The sequence below is a fragment of the Acanthochromis polyacanthus genome, chromosome 20, assembly GCF_021347895.1.
Source record: "Acanthochromis polyacanthus isolate Apoly-LR-REF ecotype Palm Island chromosome 20, KAUST_Apoly_ChrSc, whole genome shotgun sequence".
NCBI classification, from domain to species: Eukaryota; Metazoa; Chordata; class Actinopteri; family Pomacentridae; genus Acanthochromis; species Acanthochromis polyacanthus.
The window spans coordinates 32,915,937-32,936,583 of record NC_067132.1 but is presented as its reverse complement, the minus strand read 5'-3'; the positions used below and the strand labels follow the sequence as shown (position 1 = coordinate 32,936,583).

General features: G+C 43.0%; 1 protein-coding gene across 1 annotated transcript in view; it reads right to left on the bottom strand.

Moving 5' to 3' along the window:
* Positions 1-15,881: 15,881 nt before the first annotated feature.
* The window catches only part of LOC127531356 (integrator complex subunit 8-like), a 12,485-nt gene continuing 7,719 nt past the window's right edge, over positions 15,882-20,647 (bottom strand). Inside the window, exon 11 of the mRNA XM_051940477.1 lies at positions 15,882-15,885. Coding sequence (XP_051796437.1) covers positions 15,882-15,885 — 4 coding nt within the window. The remainder of the gene's footprint in view (positions 15,886-20,647) is intronic.

Here is a 20,647-nt window from a genome sequence, read left to right as displayed (position 1 = left end):
TGCCAAAATCAAAAAAGTTCATTTTATTTCTCATTAATGTACACTCAGCACCACATTTTGACAGAAAAAAAACAGAAATGTAGAAAAATTGAAATATCACATGATCATAAGTATTCAGACCCTTTGCAGCGACATTCATATTTAATTCACATGCTGTCCATTTCTTCTGATCCTCCTCGAGATGGTTCTGCTTCTTTATTGGAGTCCAGCTGTGTTTAATTAAACTGATTGGACTTGATTAGGAAAGGCACACACCTGTCTATATAAGACCTTCCAGCTCACAGTGCATGTCAGAGCAAATGAGAATCATGAGGTGGAAGGAACTGCCCAAGGAGCTCAGAGACAGAACTGTGGCAAGGCACAATCTGTAGGGATGGCAAAAACGGAACGATCAAGCGATCGAATCATTTGGAACAATTGATTCAGAAAAAGAATCGATCTTATGGAACGTTCGAAACATCTCCCTGCAGCGACATCTGGTGGCCAATCTCAAAATAACACGCTCAAACAGTACAGCAGTGTTGCCACTCCAAATTGCAATTTAAGGTGTAGGAGAGAGAAATAACATAGTGGGAGAGAGAAAAAGTGAGTAAAAAACACCCTAAATATCTTTAGCAATACAAATTAACTGTCTCCCGTTGATTCTTGGTTTGTGTGATTTTAATTTTGCCTTTCAAATAGGCCGTCACTTCTCAAAATAACTTCATGGCTCAAATGCTTTGTCTCAATCCACATTGCATAAATCAATTTTCTCATCTCTTGTTACATGTTAGAATATCACATTTACTCAAAAGATTGATGTGGAGTGGAATTACTAGCTCTAGCTGCAACAGTCCTCCATTATCTCGAGACGAGAAAGTGACCCAAAAGAGACATATTGGCACATTTGCGATTGAGCAGTCATCCGCTTTTGACAACACAGCTGCCAAGATGATTTGGAAAGTTGCCAGATTTTGCAGAGGGTCACCAAATTGACAACACTGCAGTAGAGTGTTTTTGTGTATCTTGTTGTCACTTAACTTATGTTTTGTTTTGTTAAGGTTTGTCGTATTATTTGTATGAAAGGATATATTGTTTCAATCTATCAGTATTTGTAGGGTGTGCTTGTGTACAATATAGACATTAGTCAGGATTTGTAGGGCATGCTTGTGTACATTCAAGCATTTTTATTCAGAAAGACGATCTGTTCAACAGTGCTTGGACTGAGACGGTTTCTTCTCTTGTTTAATATCTCACCTGCTTTTGAGAAGATTCTCTCACACGGGACTGATGTGGCAGGAATGGAGAGATATGTCTTGGCCAGCTCAAAAAGATGAGGGAATACAGCTGCATGTCGGTTCCAGAAATCCAAAGGGTCATCTCTTCTGGGCAGGTATGGGGCTGAGAGATAGCGCTGAACCTGGAGAGTAAGATGCTGTATCAGTTATATAACAATAAATATGAATGAAAAACAATTACAACCTCATTCAATCACTGTTAGCATAGTGTGTGTCTGTGGGGGTGGCCTACCTCAACAGTAGCATCAGCAGTGGCACTCTGTCTTTGAGAAGTCTCCCCCACCATGCTGTCAAATCCATCCCACAGGCTCTCCTCCTTGTGCTCACTGGGTTGTGGTCCTGTTGCTGATGTGGACGGCACACAAGCACTTGCTTGTTCATGAGAAGCTGCTCGAATGACAGCACAGCACTCCGCTGTCAAAGCCTTCACGCCTGGTCTGCATTCTTTGGACATCCGAATGCAAGAACTTTGAACCGAGGATCTAAGACAGTTGAGACAGCTAGGACCCTCACAACCTCCACTCCACATCGCTCTCTCAAGTTCTTATGAAGGTTATTGCTCAACTGAAGGGCAGTTGGGCAACTTAATCTCCCATGTTGTTCAACAATTTTGCAATGTATTTGTCTCACTAAAGGAATGATTTTTGAGGCTGACACTCTCTTTTCAGAGGAGAGCTCCACAGTTGCTTCATTAAATACAGCAAGAAGCTGAAGGCACTCACTTAATGTGTCATTGTCAGCACTGTTTAAGGGAGTCAAGCTTGTGTTCAAGCAGGCCAAGCTGCTGCCACTGCTTCACGCTGCTCCAGCAGACGCTCAAACATTGCATAAGTGCTGTTCCATCTTGTCTCTATTTCCTGTATTAGTTTCATCATTGGTTTTCCCATTCGCAGCTGGATGTCCGAAAGCTTCTGCTTAGCACTGGCACTAGATCGGAAGAGGCCTACTATCTGCCTAGATTGAAGACGCAGAGCATGCAGTGCAGGAGTTTGCTCTATGGCTTGTTTCACCACCAAATTCATGTATGAGCAAAACAAGGCACATGACGTACCTGCAAACGTTGTGCACAAGCTATCATATTGGCAGCATTATCAGTGACTAAGCATGTAATGTTCTTCTCGATTCCCCATGAACGTAAAAGAGTGCTCTTTGCCTCCTTCAGTGTTCAGCTGTGTGAGTCTCAGGAAAATTAGTGACCCCAAGTACAGTGGTGGAAAGCTTTCCATTCTCATCATTAAAGTGGCATGTAACTGCTGGTAAGCATCCATGTTTATTGATGTCCACATATCTGAGGTCAAGCTGACAGTTTTGACCTTTTTCAACTGAGCCATCGCTTTCTCTTTGGTCTCAGTATATCTGGACTTCAGCATTGTTTTCAGTGTGTTCCTGGATGGAAGGATGTAGTTGGGGTCAAGTTTTTTAACAAAGTTCCTGAAACCCTCATCTTCCACAATTGAAAAAGGTTGTGAGTCCTTCACAATAAGGTCAACTAGGGCCTCATCTAATTCTTTTTGCCTCCTGTCAAAGAACAAGAAAAAGACTGAGTTAGAAGGAATGCTGCCATGCAACTTCATGTGTTATATTGTACATCTATGTGTACATCTAACTGTAGAACAATATGATCTCTTTTAGTGATTGTATTTCTTGTAATGACAAATGTGAATAATAATCTTTATGATTTTTTTCAAGTTTCATTTTTGACCATTTGTAAATTTTTGCTATTGTATTGCTGTCCATTTTGTATTTCAACTTCGTTGCACTATGTGTTATTTGCGCTATTCTTTCAGGTGTTTATGGAGATCTCTTTGTGTGGTCCTCTGTTTCTGGCACGTTATCTGCACAGTGGAGCTGTCATGACAGTATAATTCCCCACTGTAGCATCAATACAGCTTCTCACTCCACTATCTACCAATAAATGTATAGGTGTATAAAAATGACATGAATGCATTACCACAAACACCATGCTGGCCTCGGTTTGATTCAGCACTTGGTTGTGTAGCGCTAGATGTGCAGACGTCCGGATGTTTTGTTCGCAGGTGTCTCCACATAGTTGTGGTATTACTACAAAATGCAAGCTGCTGCATGCAATGTAAACATTTCACTTTTTTTGCTTCAGGAAGGTCAAAGTGTTCCCAGACAGCTGACCTGGGACGCTTTCCACCACCATCCATTTTAAGTTCTCAATCCAAAATCAATGCTCAGTACAAGACACTCAGAGAGGCAAGACTTCGCAAAAAAATTGCAGATTGCAACTGCTTTTAAATGTTTTACAATTCAATCAATTCAATTTCAATTCAAAGAGGCTTTATTGGCATGACAAACACACATTCACATTGCCAAAGCATTACATAAAATAAGCACACAATATAAACAGTTTAACACACTTCACTGGAGTGAAAAACAGTGCAAGACAGTAGTTTTACAGCCAATCACGCGAGGGCACAAGAAATGATTATTTATATATAAAGTATATATGTAACTTGGATATATTTTGCATATAATAGGCATTTTCATATTGTGTAATGATAGTATTTTATTTACTATTCAATTTTAGGAAAAGGATCACAGGATCATCGCGTGTTCACTTCCGTTTCACTGAAACAAAAACAACCGTGATGTTTCAAACCAGTTGGCGTTCCATGGAACGCAACATGGAACAGTCACGTGACATCGTCCTTCTGATACAGACCTCGGAACAGCGTTTCGAATCACAAGTTCCACCGGGGTTTCGGTGCGTACCAAAACACTGTTCCGATTTCGCCATCATTACAGATCTGGCCAAGGTTACAAAAGAATTTCTGCAGCACTCAAGGTTCCTCAGTACACAGTGGCCTCCATAATCCTCAAATGGAAGAAGTTTGGGACGACCACAACTCTTCCTCGACCTGGCCGTCCAGCCAAACTGAGCAATCGTGGGAGAAGAGCCTTGGTGAGAGGTAAAGAAGAACCCAAAGATCACTGTGGCTGAGCTCCAGAGATGCAGTCGGGAGATAGGAGAAGTTCCACAAAGTCAACTATCACTGCAGCCCTCCACCAGTCGGCGCTTTATGGGCAGAGTGGCCCGACGGAAAGCCTCTCCTCAGTGCAAGACACATGAAAGCCCGCATAGAGTTTGCCAAAAACACATGAAGGACTCCCAGACTATGAGAAATAATATTCTCTGGTCTGATGAGACCAAGATTGAACTTTTTGGTGTTAATTCTAAGCGGTATGTGTAAGAAAACCAGGCACTGCTCATCAGCTGCCCAATACAATCCCTATAGTGAAACATGGTGATGGGAGCATCATGTTGTGGGGGTGTTTTTCAGCTGCAGGGACAGGACGACTGGTTGCAATTGAAAGGAAGGATGAATGCGGCCAAGTACAGAGATATCCTGGAGGAAAACCTCTTCCAGAGTGCTCAGGACCTCAGACTGGGCCGAAGGTTCACCTTTCAACAGGACAATGACCCTCAGCACACAGCAAAATAACAAAGGAGTGGCTCAGAACAACTCTGTGACCGTTCTTGACTGGCTCAGCCAGAGACCTGACCTAAACCCAATTGAGCATCTCTGGAGAGACCTCAAAATGGCTGTCCACCAACGTTCACCATCCAACCTGACAGAACTGGAGAGGATCTGCAAGGAAGAATGGCAGAGGATCCCCAAATCCAGGTGTGGAAAACTTGTTGCATCATTCCCAAGAAGACTCATGGCTGTACTAGCTGAAAAGGGTACTTCTACTCAATACTGAGCACAGGGTCTGAATACTTATGACCATGTGATATTTCAGTTTTTCTTTTTTTAATACATTTTGCAAAATTTCTACATTTCTGTTTTTTTCTGTCAAGATGGGGTGCTGAGTGTACATTAATGAGAAATAAAATGAACTTTTTTGATTTTGGCAAATGGCTGCAATGACACAGTGAAAAAATTTCAAGGGGTCTGAATACTTTCCCTACCCACTGTATCATCACCTGGTGACCAGTCACAAACATTTACCTTCAGCTGACTGAAGACTCCCCAGCTCTGGGTTTTGTCCTCCTCCTGAGACCCTGCCTGATCCTGTATCTGTGACTAAACCTTCAGATGATGTAGAGCTCTTTCTTTAAGCTCAGTGTCCCATCTCCTGCCAAGTAAATAAAGAAGTCTCGTGAAAATCAAGTTCATGACAGCTTTAAACAGGGTTGAGTTTTCCTGACAAGCAAAAAAGCAAACATGTAAAACATAGAAATATATGTAAATACATGTATTCATTATGTTCTTTAATACTGGGTTTCAATTTCAATTAGTTATTTCAGCCACAACAATAAAATTAACATTTTGTAGGACAACTTTGACCTTTTAGGGGAGGAAACCCAAACTCTGAAGATCTTTAGATCTTGATCTGCAGCAGTGGGTGGTATTTCTCACAAGTCCATCCACAGGAACACAGGAACCAAGGTTTCCCTGCAGAACGTTGCATTGTAAACGACATGATTAATGCACTTCAAAATTCAATGTTTTCAGGTTGTGTCTAGTGTTGAACTCATTCCTCTCATCCCAACACTGAAAACTCCCCTTAGATGGTCCTCTATGCATTACTTCTTAGAGTAACATTAATTATTCTGGAGTTCAGATTTATAATAAGGAATCCTTCAATATTGCTTAAAATGTGCACTTTATCTGTTCTGTGAAAAGTGTTTTGCTTTTCTGTTGCAAGACACAGTAAATAAATACCAATGAATTCAGCAAATTCAGTGAATGTTTGTTTTTAAGATGATGGGATGAATTCTTCTATTTCAATCAAGACAGTCAAAGATGTCTGACAGTTTCTGCATACACTAATGTTAGGACACATCTTCTCATTCATCTGACTAGTAGTGGACTCCATAAACAGATAATTTAATTATTCATCTATTCAATGTTTAAACTGGGCTGCACAGTGGAGTAGTGGTTAGCACTTTTGCCTTGCAGCAAGAAGATCCCTGGTTCGCTTTCTGGGACGGAAGATTTTTCATTATCGTCAAAAGGACTTGATTTCATTCTTCGACATGGAAGGTGACCTGTATACTGCAGCAGGGAAGCTGATTGATAAAACTGTTTGATAAACATACAACATTTGTATTATCTTACTGCCATGGTAAAACAGTAACTTAAGCATATTAAGTAACTTTAAGCATGTAAAAGCCGTAAGTAACAATTTGTTGAGAAATTTCACTGTTTGCACATAAAAAGGTTAAAAAAAAACACGTGCCAGATATCTCAACAATGAAGCCAATCATAAAAACGGTTCATATTGAATTCAGCACATTTCAAAATACATTAAGAATTGATACAATTTATTTCAGAAGCTGGCAACTTTTTAAAAAATTGTAGACCATTGTTATTAACAATATATTATATACACACACACACACATACATACACATATATATACATTATATATACCAATGTACAAATGTAAACAGACAAAAGTACAAAAATAGTGCAATGAAAAAGCAGTAAATATTACACACAATTTTAAAATTACACTTTCTTCATATTGTGTGCCAGGAAAACCAGCATATTCACATTTTCAGGTAACAGTGAACTTCTTGTTTTATTCACAATGTACCCATAGGCTAGCCTAGCCGCGCTAGACCCATGTTCTGAAGAAGCAAGGGTCTAGGACCGCTCGACGGGGAGGGAGGCGGGCTAAAAGGTTGTCTTTCAAATCACTCTGCAGCAATTGGGTAGGTATACAACCAATCAGTGCAACGAATAGGCTGACGTAGTTCCTCGAGTGCCGGCGGATTGTGGCTAAGTACCATTAGCATCCCAACCAGCAGAGCCAACTGGTATATTAAGGATTTGCCATATCCCGTCGGCAGAAGTCCAAAACGTCTTTCTTCTAAATGAACACTTCAGTGCCGCTCTTTGTTTATCTTTCAAGTTGAATTTCAGCTTCAAATCTTTAAGGCTGGGCCAAAGCCGGAGGTCGAAAGATAACTGTTTATTGTGCGCCGGTTGTTTCTGTCAGACTCGTCGCGCCTCTGTCGTCACTTAGTTACGCCCGCCTTCTGACTCTACACTTCATTGGTGATTGGTCCGGCCAGTTTTAGGAGCATCCAGCTCGAGCCTTATGGAGCGTAACTAGACCCACCCTGGCAGAGAATTAAATTTGTTGCCGTGGGTTGTCTAGCGCGGCTAGGCTACCCATAGGCTGTATTGGGACCATGGAAAAAGTGCCTAGAAAGTGAATTTCATTCCACTCACGTGGATCTACATGAACTCTGCTTTATAAGATATATCTATTGCTAATTAGTAACCAAAAAAAGTTTCTACTCACCGTTTCCAGTCATTTTTTTAATAATTAGCGTTTTTGTGTCGGTCTTTTTTTACTGTGGCGTAGTGATATTTACACGGGCGGACGAGGATTTGCAGTGCGTGCAGCGGTTTTGGTCACGTGGAAAATAGGAGCCGAGTCCGGTTGCCGTGGTTTCAGATAAACACCCATCATGGCGTCCACTGTATCTAGCACAGATACCAGCGAAGATGATGAAAAGAAAAGAAAGACAAGGAAACCGCCTTCAAAAGTTACTATAAAAGGTTCGAAACAATGCAATATGCATCTCACAGATGTCCAGGCGAAGACGTGCAGGACTTTACACGGAAACGGTGGGAAACTTACACAACCTGCGTTAGACAGTGGCTTTCTCTGCAGGGTGCGTGTAAGGACCTTGCTGAAAATTATAAACATTGCGTCAATGTTGATTTTGACAATGTTCCCGAGGACGCTGGTTTCCATAAGACATGCTACATGCGATTTATTTGTAAAAGGCGTTTGAAGATACCTCCACGTCAGGTACATCTACCGAGTCCACTGAGGTAAGCCAAACTGAAAGTGACAGTGAACACATGGCTAGCACAACATCAGGATGACTAAAATCCTGCCCCTGATAGTGTTTGCAGGTAGTCCACTGTAGTTGCAAATCAACCAAATGTGAAACTGAAAGATGTTCTTGTATGTCTGCAAGACTGTCTTGTACAGATTTATGTCGGTGCCAAACATGCGAGAATGTTTCAAAGAAACAGAGGACAGAGCTGTATGGGATGATGACTTTGATGAAAGTGATATTGATGAGTAATATACGCACCATGTCACCATGTACAGTTTATTTTATTTATTTTTATTTTTATTTTCTATATTTGGATGTGTATTAATTTATTTTCATATTCAGAGACATAGTCGTATTTGAATAAATGTTTTACACCATACTTGTAAATGACTCTGACCTATTGTGCATTTATTTTTTGTCTTATTCCATTTTTGACATTATTCCGATTTAGGAGGGCGTAGTAGCAATTCGGTTGATTTTCAGCCATTTATGGCCATGGTGTGCATTTTTTATTTCTATCTTTCATTACACAGTAGGTTGTGATATTTTTAATATATGACACATAAGCTTTTAGCTAAATGTACTATATATTTCATTGTGCTGGGTGAAAATCACTTAAGTTGAAGCGTTTCCTTCAAGAAATTAGCTACATTTCTCACTCTGAATTCACCTATGTGTACACTAAGGCACCAATACTTGTTTCAAATGTTTGGCAGATTGTTTATGACATTTGATAAAGATTTTGTGTTGCCAGAATTAACATAGCACTTAAAACAAGCAAAAACAGCAGCACCAGTTTTTCGTTTTTTGGTATTCTCATAAAGATACATTCTAGCTGGTGACAAAGTTCGGACAAATATTCTCAGTAGAACTTTTAACCCAGAGTCTAGAAGGGTATCGTCTATGAAAAAATGCATTGAACATGTAGATCCAGCGTAGTGGAGTGAAATTCACTTCCTAGGCACTTTTTCCATGGTCCCAATACAGCCTAAACGCAGGTTGTGTAAGTTTCCCACCGTTTCCGTGTAAAGTCCTGCACGTCTTCGCCCTGGACATCTGTGAGATGCATATAGCATCGTTTCGATCCTTCTTTAGTAACTTTTGAAGGCGGTTCCTTGTCTTTCTTTTTTTTTTTTCCATCATCTTCGCTGGTATCTGTGCTAGATACAGTGGACGCCATGTTGTGTGTTTATCTGAAACCACGGCAACAGGGACTCGGCTCCTATTGGTTCACGTGACCAAAAACTGCTGCACGCACTGTAATCCTAGTCCGCCCGTGTAAATATCACTCCGCCACAGTAAAAAAGACAGACACAAAAACGCTAATTATTAAAAATGACTGGAAACGATGAGTAGAAACTTTTTTTGGTTACTAATTAACAATAGATATATCTTATAAAGCAGAGTTCATGTAGATCCACTTGAGTGGAACGAACCAACACAATCTCGTTCAGCCAGTACAGCCTACCAGCCTTGGAAAATATGAGCTCCACAGGGGTCGAAGTGGCCGGAACGCAGAGGCAGTACTTGGCGGCCAACGCCAGCTTTGGCTAGTGGTCTGAGTTCTGCTTCAACCATCCAAGCGGCCCAGACTTAATTCGGGTAGTCGGCCAAATACTGTTCCATCTCTCTTTTGCCACTTTCGTCTTGCTCCTCAGGATTGTCATCATCGGAGTCTGACTGCAGTAGCATGGACATCTCCTGATGCTTTTTTTTTCGTGCGGTGGGACAGCAGCAGCATCCTTGCCATGCGTTTCTGCCGGCTCCTTTCCGCCTGCCGCTGGTGCAGATGTTCAGCCAAGCGGACAACCTTTAAATCAAACAACATTTTATTATTCAGATCTCAAATCACGAGTCATGCAAGATAAAGCAGTATGACATAGGAATAAATGCATAACTAAATATATAATTTCACTCAATTTAGGTCTAATAATAATAATAATATTATTCACACCTCGATGTAGACGAGATCCTTTTTCTCGTTGTCGAGGAATCTCACCTGTATGAAGTGCAGGTCCAGTGCAGAGGATAGGAGCTAAAGGCTGCTGGGATCCAAATCCGTCAGCTGCCATCTGCTGTCGATCTCCGCTATCAGCGTCTCCTTCATCTCTGTGATGGCGGGTCTGTCATCCTCCTCAGGTGACAGGTGGCGTTTCTTCAGGTTGAACAGCATCGGCAGAGTAGCGGACAAAGACAGATTCTCTTCCTGAGACAGCAGTTCTGTCAATGTTATTAGAGGTCCCAGCACTTCTGTTACCTCTTGTGCCAGCTTCCACTGGTCTGCTGTCGGGTCCAGAGTGTCATCACTTTTTTTTTGTTATGTTTGATCTGACAAAACAGCGGTCACTGGCCATCTCTGCTAAGCAGTCGGCTGAGGCAGGAGATGGCCCAGAATGCTGCCTTCAACCAGGCTTTCCCTCCATTGTAAGCGATGCCCACCTCAGTATGTACGTTGTACATTGTAAATAGTTTTTGATTTTGCTGCTGGCTAATAAAGTATTTTCTGCATCATAACTTTACATTTGTCTGTTAAGACACTGGTGGGAAGAGAGTCAATAGTATTGTGGCAAAGTGGGCTAAGAGAGAATAGATAGACAACGCCACCTGGGGACTTGCACCCCAAGATATACTTGGACAACTCACAACAGGGGTAGGCACGCAGATCGAAATGAAATCCACAGACTGGAGGACGTGATTTCACAGCAAAGTCAAAACATTTTATTAAACAAAACGAATTAAAACAAGCAGACTAAATCATAAGATGTGGTGTGGGAGCTTCCAAAAGAAATAACTTACTACAGGGCTGAGGCTTACCACGACGGCGGTAACAAAAAAAGGAGGAGAAATCCACACTACACAGCACCCGTGACACAGCAACAAATAAGTGATCAGGGGACCGCTGCCGCTCCGGGGCCCTCAGCACCTGTCAACAGGAAAAAAAGCACACACAATTAAAACATGCAACAAGCAGCCCTCACACCACAAATAATAAACACAACAACCCCCAAAAAGGAAAAAACAACACAAACAATTAATCAAAACCAGAATTAACACAAATTATTCACAACATAAGAAAACTAATCTCAAACCAAAGCCCACAATAAAGCACATAATCCAAAAATAAGAAGCAGAATAACAAAAAACAAATCCAAATATAAACTACACAAAACAGGGACTCAAATGAAAGCTAACAGAAAAAAGGGACCGCAAACAAAGCAAATAACGTCTGCAACTTTAAGAAACAGAGCCAGAATCTCCACAGCGGCGGTGTCTGGCACACACGCTGCCCCCAGCCAATCCCCAGCCTGCCCTAACAGCAGCAGCACTGGCGAGGAGACAACGCCACTCAAAAAGAGACAGCCAAGACAGCAGTGCCAGGGTGAGGGGGGAGCGGCCGGACAAGAAGTCACTGACCTGCAAATAGAGGGGAATAAAAGGAAGGAAAAGGTTGAGTAATTCAATATATTTGCCAAGTGAGGCTGACTGGTTGGACAGCAACAGAGGAGGCCTGCAGCCCATGCTCAGCTGGTGATGGCCACGGGAATGTGCCGCACCCACGAGCTCCACAGTCCAGTCCTCAGGTATGCCACGCTGCACTGATTTAAAAACGCCAACACTGCACAGCACAATTTCCACACTCGCTCACACGGAGGCTTGCCGGCTCCGTAAAGGAGGAAGAGGAAGAGAGGAAGACAGAGGGGCCAACCACATGCCTTTATACTCTGCCACTAATTGATGGTCACACTACCCCTAGTGGCAGGGAGTGCAATCCTGCATCTTGCCACAGTATGAATGAAACAATTCTTCATTCCTGAATAATGTATTTGTGTTTAATGAGATTTAACATGTTTTAACACAAGCTACTTTATGGTTCATATTTCCGTTGATCAAATTACACCAAAGCAATACTGATTGATCAAACTGGAATATTCTTAAAACAGCTGTTTAATATTTTGGGATTTAATTTCTGATATAATCTTGCTAACCTTCACAAATTAAGAATTGCATAGACACATCTGCAAAAGGTACAAAAATTTATCAGAATTACATTCAACAGAACAATAGCGGTCCAGAGACAGAAAAATTGCAGTATAACAAGCAGAATAACTTTAAACTTTTGTATGACAAATCATGCATCAGTGCATCCCGTACATCTCTGCCCTCCTCTACACCTTGTGCCTCTGCATCATGTGCTGCTGCTTCAGGTACATCCTAATAAGGGGATTATTTATGAGCAATGAACACACGAGACCCAAAGAGGAAGAATCCGCTCAGATGGGTGCCTGTCTTATGGCACATAAGACAGCCATCTGAAACACATACACAGCATACATATTTTAATACCTAATAGCAGTAAATTGTAGCCATTACAGAATTGGACACGGGACTGATATAAGATAACTGTAGTGAACTTGTATTACCCTCATATGCTGTCTAGTTCGTATCCTCTTGTTTTAAGCTTGATACTACTGTATCGCCTCCTGTGTGTCTTGACTCGCCGCACTCAGCTTTCTTCAACTCTTCTTTTACTTTGAATCTGACAGAAAGCCAGAGACCGAGCAGCAGGTGTAACATCGCCTACATCCATCCGTCCATTCTCTATACTAGGGATGTGCGCGACTAGTCGTTTAATCGTTTAACCGCCTACTCATTTATTAAACGTTTAGTATTTTACTAGTCGGTTAAACGCTAGTGTGCCCCCCACCCCGACTGGGCGCTGCCATGCAGCTCTATGCTCGGGCGTGCGCCGCACGCTCGTCCCGTCTGGGCTACCTGGTTGATCCTGCCAGTAGCATATGCTTGTCTCTTTTTCAACCCCCGCTATCCCCCTCATCATTAGCTGTGTTTTGAACACTCCAGCTACACCCACCACCCCGAAGCAAAGCATCGGCTCCAGTATGTGCTGCTCGTGGACTGTCATGGCACACCGACCCGCTGCCGTTACGCACAGACGCAGCGGTACTTTCTGTCTTAGTGGACGACTGAACATCTTCATCAGAGGGTGAATATTCCACTTCAGAATATGAGTAAGCCATTACTTGACAAAGTACTTTGTCAGCGTTGACCAGACCTCTCGGTATGGTGAGTTTTCTCACTCTAAAATGTGCCGTCTTGCGCTCTGATACACTCCGACGGCAAGTCTCGTCTCCTCGGTTTTCAAACTCTAAATTCCAAAACTTTGAATGAAAACACGCCCACAACTGATGCTCCGATTAAAGTTCCAGATGTCCGCCATCTCCTGGTGTACAGTACATGAGGCACACGAGGCAGTATATTTGAAGCTATGGCTTGTTATGTTCAGCAATGTTGCTTGTCGCAATATTGCGACTTTGGCGCTTAAAGGGTTAAATTGAAAGTTTTCCGAACCGACTAGTCGCCCAATAAAATTAGCGACTAGTCGGTTCGGAAATTAGTCGAAATTCCCATCCCTACTCTATACACCGCTTTTTCCTCGCGGGGAGTCTATCCCAGCTGACTCAGGTGAAGGCAGGGGACACCCTGGACAGGTCACCAGTCTGTCGCAGGGCCACATATATAGACGAACAATCACTCTCGCATTCACACCTATGGACAATTTAGAGTAACCAATTAACCTCAGCATATTTTGGACTGTGGGAGGAAGCCGGAGTGCCCGGAGAAACCCATACATGCACAGGGAGAACATGCAACCTCCATGCAGAAAGACCCACCCCGGGATTTGAACCGGGGATCTTCTTGCTGCAAGGCGAAAGCGCTAATCACCTATCCACTATGCAGCCCCATCGTGTACATGTCCTCATAGACATATATACGTAGACGCCTCATTGACTGCGGCTGCACACTCGAGCGATGTGCCTGCAGCGCCGCCATCTTGGACCGGGGCCAGCCGAGGCAGCGGTGCATAGACATCTATGGAGGAGAGAGGTACTGCTGAATCTAAAAGTGGAATTATTCGCAAATTTTGAACCGATTGCCAAACTGTTTGATTTTTAGAAACGTCACACGTGTAGCTACTATACAAGGTGCTCGGATATTTTTTTACAATGCAGGTTTTGCCATACTGCTATTATTACTACTGTTAATAATAATTATTATTATTATTACTACTCTTAATATTATATCAATTATTACTATTATTACTGCTATTATTACTATTATTTTTATCATTATTATTACTATTATATCACGTGTATAAATCACGTTCTTTCGGAACCTTAACATGTGAGAAAAGTAGCTAGAGATAAAGAATTGTCTACAACAAAAATAGTTCCATCATAAATCAGGGCTATTAGATCAATCAGACGCTGTATTCTAACCCACCAATTACTGCAGTAAGTTGCTAGGAACGCTAGATTCATAACATCGAATTTTAAACAAAAAATTGTCTCAGATTAGTTATTTCACCGGTAAGCAGCTGTGTAATACACAGGATGATGCAGAGAGCTGGTTAGATCATGGGGTAGTAGAAGCCAGACACGGAGCTGAGGGGTTCTATCCGTCTTCTCGGCGTTTATTTCACTCTAGCTATGACAACCTGCTAACAATATATTATTTCTTACATACATCTTACATGTGAAAAGTAATCCCACATGCTCTTGTTCCCTTACAGCGCTCATTAGAGCATCCATACCAATGACGTATATATAGAGCTAGACCGCTCACTGCTCGGCGAACAACAGCAGCGCCATGGGTAAATCGGCGCTGACTTCCGGTAGTGGTAAGAAGCTGTGGCGCGCTATTTGATCCTGTGTAAATACACCAACTTCAAGGCCTGCTTGTCATCAGTGATGGGACAATATGTGTTATGTTATGGCTTTTACTGTTAGCAGACAATAAAATCTCTGTCCTAGGCACGTTTCACGGCAATCACAGCGTTGTTTAGCCCTCACAGACAGAGACAGAGACCACCACACAATAATGAGTGCTGAATGCTGATGCAGTGATTGTGTCAATAACAACTGTTCATACTTTCTGCAGCATTAGTGTTTTACTTACCTGGGCTCTAAAAAATATTGGAACCAATGCCACTGCTGCCTGGCTGGTTTGGGTTGTCCTCACTGCGATCTAAAACATTTGATAAAAAAAATTAACATGGCAAATTCCCAAAAGATGTGTTTCTGTTTCACCAATACCTGAAAGAAAACATTATCACAATGAATGGCTGCAAATCAAAATGAAAGCCAAAAACCGATCCTGAATCATTTTCATAGCCACACAAACTGACAAGAAAAGAACTAAATTGAAATAATGAGCAACCATTAACAATTAAGGAACATAACCTTTTTCTCTGGTTTCCCCAGATTGAGGGATGGTACAGCCCCTGGCCTGAGAAGCTTGTGTTGCACATGTTTTGAGAGGATGAAGTCCTCCTCCCTGAAATGGTTGCTGCATACATAATTATGATCATCTCCTCTTGGTCCCCACCGCTTCTCTACTGATGGCCTGTATCCATTGCTCTCTCAGTGTGCTGTCCTTGGACTGCTTGGGAAACCTGAAATGTGTGGCATATTATAATATATCCATAGACAATGATGCACTGTGACTGTCATTGAATACTGATAGTCACACTAGCTTACACTATACAGTTAGTGATTCAGCTAAACTGGCTGAGTGCAGCACTCAAGCCAAGGTCAGAAGGAGTTTCTGTTTGCAAACAAAGAAGCAGAGCAAATTTTAGGCAGAATGTCCCAAATAAAAGAGCCACTTACTTATGAAAGGAAATATACAAATGGATTGGTGCAGGAGATGGCAGCACACGATTTCACCATGGTCAGATATTAGCCACATCACCTGAAACCATAACAACAGAGACACTTAAATTAACAGGTTCATGATGTGATGATTGCAGGTGAGTGTCAACACGTTTCCTTTCACTTACATTCCAGAGAAGGAATCACAAAACTGGTGGCATTGAAGGAGCTAGCAGAAGTGTTAACTGCTAAGTGCTATGCAGCGACGTATGCACTTGTCAGTGTCACATATGATCATGCCGTGCTGCTCACCTTCTCAAACAGATTTCTAGTTCATTAACACATATTTTCTGATGACAAAAATAGCCTTGTCACCCGTCACCAGGTCAGAGTGAGACCACAGGCACAGGGGGAATGGCGAGCCATGAGCATGACAGTGAACTGGGGAACTCTCCTGAGGAGAGTCTGCTCAGCTGCAGTCAGTGAAAACCCAGCCAGTGCTGGTCTAGGGCCTCCTGGCCTGGTGTGCTCAACGTATTTCAAGTAGTGATGTTTCAAGATGTGCCGAGGCTTCAAAGCGTGTGTCGAGTAATGGAGGGGGCGTTTCCACGAAGTGCGTATCGAGGCTTGCTTCATTTAGGGGAGGAGCCAAAAATGATGACGTTCGAAGCCTCGTGAGCTGGTCGTACTGCTTGACTGGTTCAAGGGGCAGCAAAACGCAATGGATTCCCAGTTCACATTTGTTGGATTTTGTCTGCTGTATCTTTGCCTGCAATCGGTTTGAGATTCTTTTTCTCCATAGAAAAAGACCAAAAGAGAAGATTCTCCCCTTTCTGGGAATACTTTGACCTGATTTCTCCTAATAAAGTGGCACATAACAGATGAAGTTTAATATGAGTATCTGTGACAACACTGCACATCGCTTGTTCTAATTAGGGTCCGAGCACCGAGGGTGCGAAGGACAGGCGGTGCCAGGGCACCGACTGTCCAAGGCACCAGCGGTGCCAAGGACCCTATTGAAACCCTAGGGTTTATTATTAGGGTCTGAGCACCGAGGGTGCAAAGGACATGCGGTGCCAGGGCACCGACTGTCCAAGGCACCAGCGGTGCCAAGGACCCTATTGAAACCCTAGGGTTTATTATTAGGGTCCGAGCACCGAGGGTGCGAAGGACAGGCGGTGCCAGGGCACCGACTGTCCAAGGCACCAGCGGTGCCAAGGACCCTATTGAAACCCTAGGGTTTATTAGGGTCCGAGCACCAACAGTGCCGAAGGACCCTATTGGAACCTTAGGGTTTTTTATTATTATTATTATTATTATTATTATTCTGCCAAAACAACTGCATTTTCAGGGCCTGAACATGCTCGAAAAGTCATGAAATTTGCACACACATCAGAACTGGCGAAAAATTTCTTATTTTTTAGGGCATGTGGAGGTGTGTGGCAAAATGGCTCCATAGCGCCCCCTACAAAATTTTAAAAAGTGGTATTAGGCCAACTCGGAGGGAATTTGGCCGAGAGCTAAAAATTTGGGAGGCATATGCAGCACATCAGGAAACACAAAAAGTCAATCACAGCCATGCTCTACACCCAACAGGAAGTGCGCCATCATGCGTTAACTGTACAAATCTGTCATGAACTCCTCCTAGGGGAAAGTCTTAGCGATCTGAAATTTTGCCAGTACATACAGCCGGCCTTCCTGAGAAAAAGTTATTAAAATCTTCCTCCATAGTCAAAGGGGTGTGGTCGTGGCGGCCTGTCGAAATTTGATCCTTCGCCATGAAACAGGAAATTGCTGTGTAACTCTCCTGAACATGCTCCAATCTGAATGAAACTTAACATGTATGATCACAAGACCTGCCTCGATGACATCCATACAGCAAGATTCATTCACAGTCACAGCGCCACCTTGTGGTATCAAGAATTTGACATTTTTAGACTTTCATGTACTATTCTAGCCTGTTGCTCAGATTCACCTCAGATGTTGTGACATAAGCCTGAACACATTGATGATGAAGCACAGAAAAAATGGTGACGTGTGATGAAAAGGCGTGTCTGTGGCGGGACGGCAAAGTTTGATGTTTCGCCATGAAAATTGAAGTGTTCATATCTCAGCTGCAAAGGAGCCTATCTGCCCCAAACTTCATGTGCTGGACACCAGAACCAGTTTGAGGATCATCCACACTGAAAAATTTAGAAAAAAGTCATAGCGCCACCCTCTGGTAACAAGCAGTTTAGAAATTACATTGCACACATCATTGCTCCAAACTTTGTCATATCATTCTGAAAATTGGTCAGCTGATTCTTCACCCCCACACAATACCACAGTGTGAAGATTTTGATATTTGATAAAATGCTGTTGCCGTGGCAACGCGTTGTTTTGTGACAAACAAAGTACTTTTTGACAGGCTTAGAATGTTCAACAGCTCACCAAAATTTACACACACATCACAGTCGTCTCAAGGAATTAACACTGTATGCATCTCGACAGGGATTGCTATAGCGCCCCCTGCAGTATGTTAATAAACAGCCCCGGCAGAATGTTTCACCGACATCCACAAAATTTGGGAGGCCTATAGAGCACACCAGGACACACAAAAAGCCTCTTGGAGCCATCCCCTAAACTCAACAGGAAGTCCGCCATTTTGAATAAGTGGATAAAATTTCTGTATTTTTTTCATTTTTGAGAGCGAACTCCTCCTCGGGGTTAAGGTCCAGAGAGCTGAAATTTTGCCAGGATATACAACACGAAGTTATGATCAAAAGTTATTAAAAGATTCTTGCAGAGTCAAAGGGTGTGGACATGGCGACCTCCAGAATTTTGATGGTTCGCCATGAAACATAAGTGCTACCTAACTATCCTCTGCATGCTCCAATCTACCTCAGAACTCACATGATTAAACACAGTCCTGTCCTGATCACATTTATTGGCCAAAATACATTCACAGCATGTTCCATAGCGCCCCCTACAGCATTTTAAGAATAGCCTCCACAGAGACTTTCACCATGACTAATGAAATTTGGCATGCATATGTAGCACATCAGTGCAAGCAAAAAAGTCTCTTGGAGTCATTCTCTAAACACAACAGAAAGTCAGCCATTTTGAATTAAATGTCAGATTTTTGGTGTTTTTGATCATTTTCAACAATTCATTTGTCACTGGCAATAACTCCAAAACACCTGAATTGGGAAAATATATAAGAAACGCCTTCAGGTTGCATATTTGCGAAAATTGTTCACAAAACTCAAAGGGCATGGCCATGGCGGCCAACTGAACTTTAATGTTACGCCATGAAGCACGACGTCTTGTGTAAATCGCCTGTACATGCTGTAATCTACCTCAAACTTACATGTTTGATCAGAGTCCAGTCCTGATGAGTTTCATAGACCACTATACAGTCACAGACATAGTGCCACCTGGTGGATGGACACAAAGTGCTGCAACAATAGTCTGTACATGCTCCAATCTGTCTGAAATTTGACCTGAGTGCTCAGAATCCAGTTCTCGTTACATCCATGAGCCTAAATACACTTTGTCGCAGCATTGCCTGGTGGACATGCCTGGGGTCGCCGACCAGCAAGGATGCGAGGACCCGTCCAACGCTGCTCGCAGCTTATTAGGGTCCGAGCACCAACGGTGCCGAAGGACCCTATTGGAACCTTAGGGTTTTTTATTATTATTATTTTAGGTCCGAGCACCAACGGTGCCGAAGGGACCTATTGGAACCTTAGGGTTTTTTATTATTATTAGGGTCCGAGCACCGAGGTGGCCGAGGACAGGCGGTGCAAGGGCACGCGGCTGTCCAAGGCACCAACGGTGCCGTAGGAACCCTATTGGAACCCTACGGTTTATTATTAGGGTCCGAGCACCGAGGTGCGAGGACAGGCGGTGCAAGGGCACCGGCTGTCCAAGGCACCAACGGTGCCGTAGGACCCTATTGAAAACCCTACGGTTTATTATTATTATTATTATTTATTAGGGTCCGAGCACCGACGGTGCCGAGGACAGGCGGTGCAAGGCACCGGCCTGTCCAAGGCACCAACGGTGCCGTAGGACCCTATTGAAACCCTACGGTTTATTATTATTATTAGGGTCCGAGCACCGAGGTGCCGAGGACAGGCGGTGCAAGGGCACCGGCTGTCCAAGGCACCAACGGTGCCGTAGGACCCTATTGGAACCCTACGGTTTATTATTAGGGTCCGAGCACCGAGGTGCCGAGGACAGGCGGTGCAAGGGCACCGGCTGTCCAAGGCACCAACGGTGCCGTAGGACCCTATTGGAACCCTACGGTTTATTATTAGGGTCCGAGCACCGAGGTGCCGAGGACAGGCGGTGCAAGGGCACCGGCTGTCCAAAGCACCAACGGTGCCGTAGGACCCTATTGGAACCCTACGGTTTATTATTATTATTATTTGTCTCTCAGAACAACTGCATTTTTGAGGGCCTAAACATGCTCAAAAACTCATGAAAATTTGTACACACACCAGAACTGGTGAAAAATTTTATATTCTAAAGGAATTGTGGAAGTGTATGACAAAATGGCTCCATAGCGCCCCCTACACTTTCCTACGGGCAGCATGTTTCACCTACAGCTACCAAATTTGGTACACATATGCAGCACATCAGGGTGAACAAAAAAGTCAGTGGTGGCGATTTTCTAAACCCAACAGGAAGTGAGCTATTTTGCGTTGAATTCCAGATTTTGAACATTTTTGTTTTTTTCTAGAGCGAACTCGTCCGAGGGGGAAACTCCAATTCACTTCAAATTCGACCAGTACATACAGCAGGCCTTAATGAGCAAAAGTTATCAAAATCTTTTTCAAAAGTCAAAGGGCGTGTCCGTGGCGGCCTCTGGAATTTTG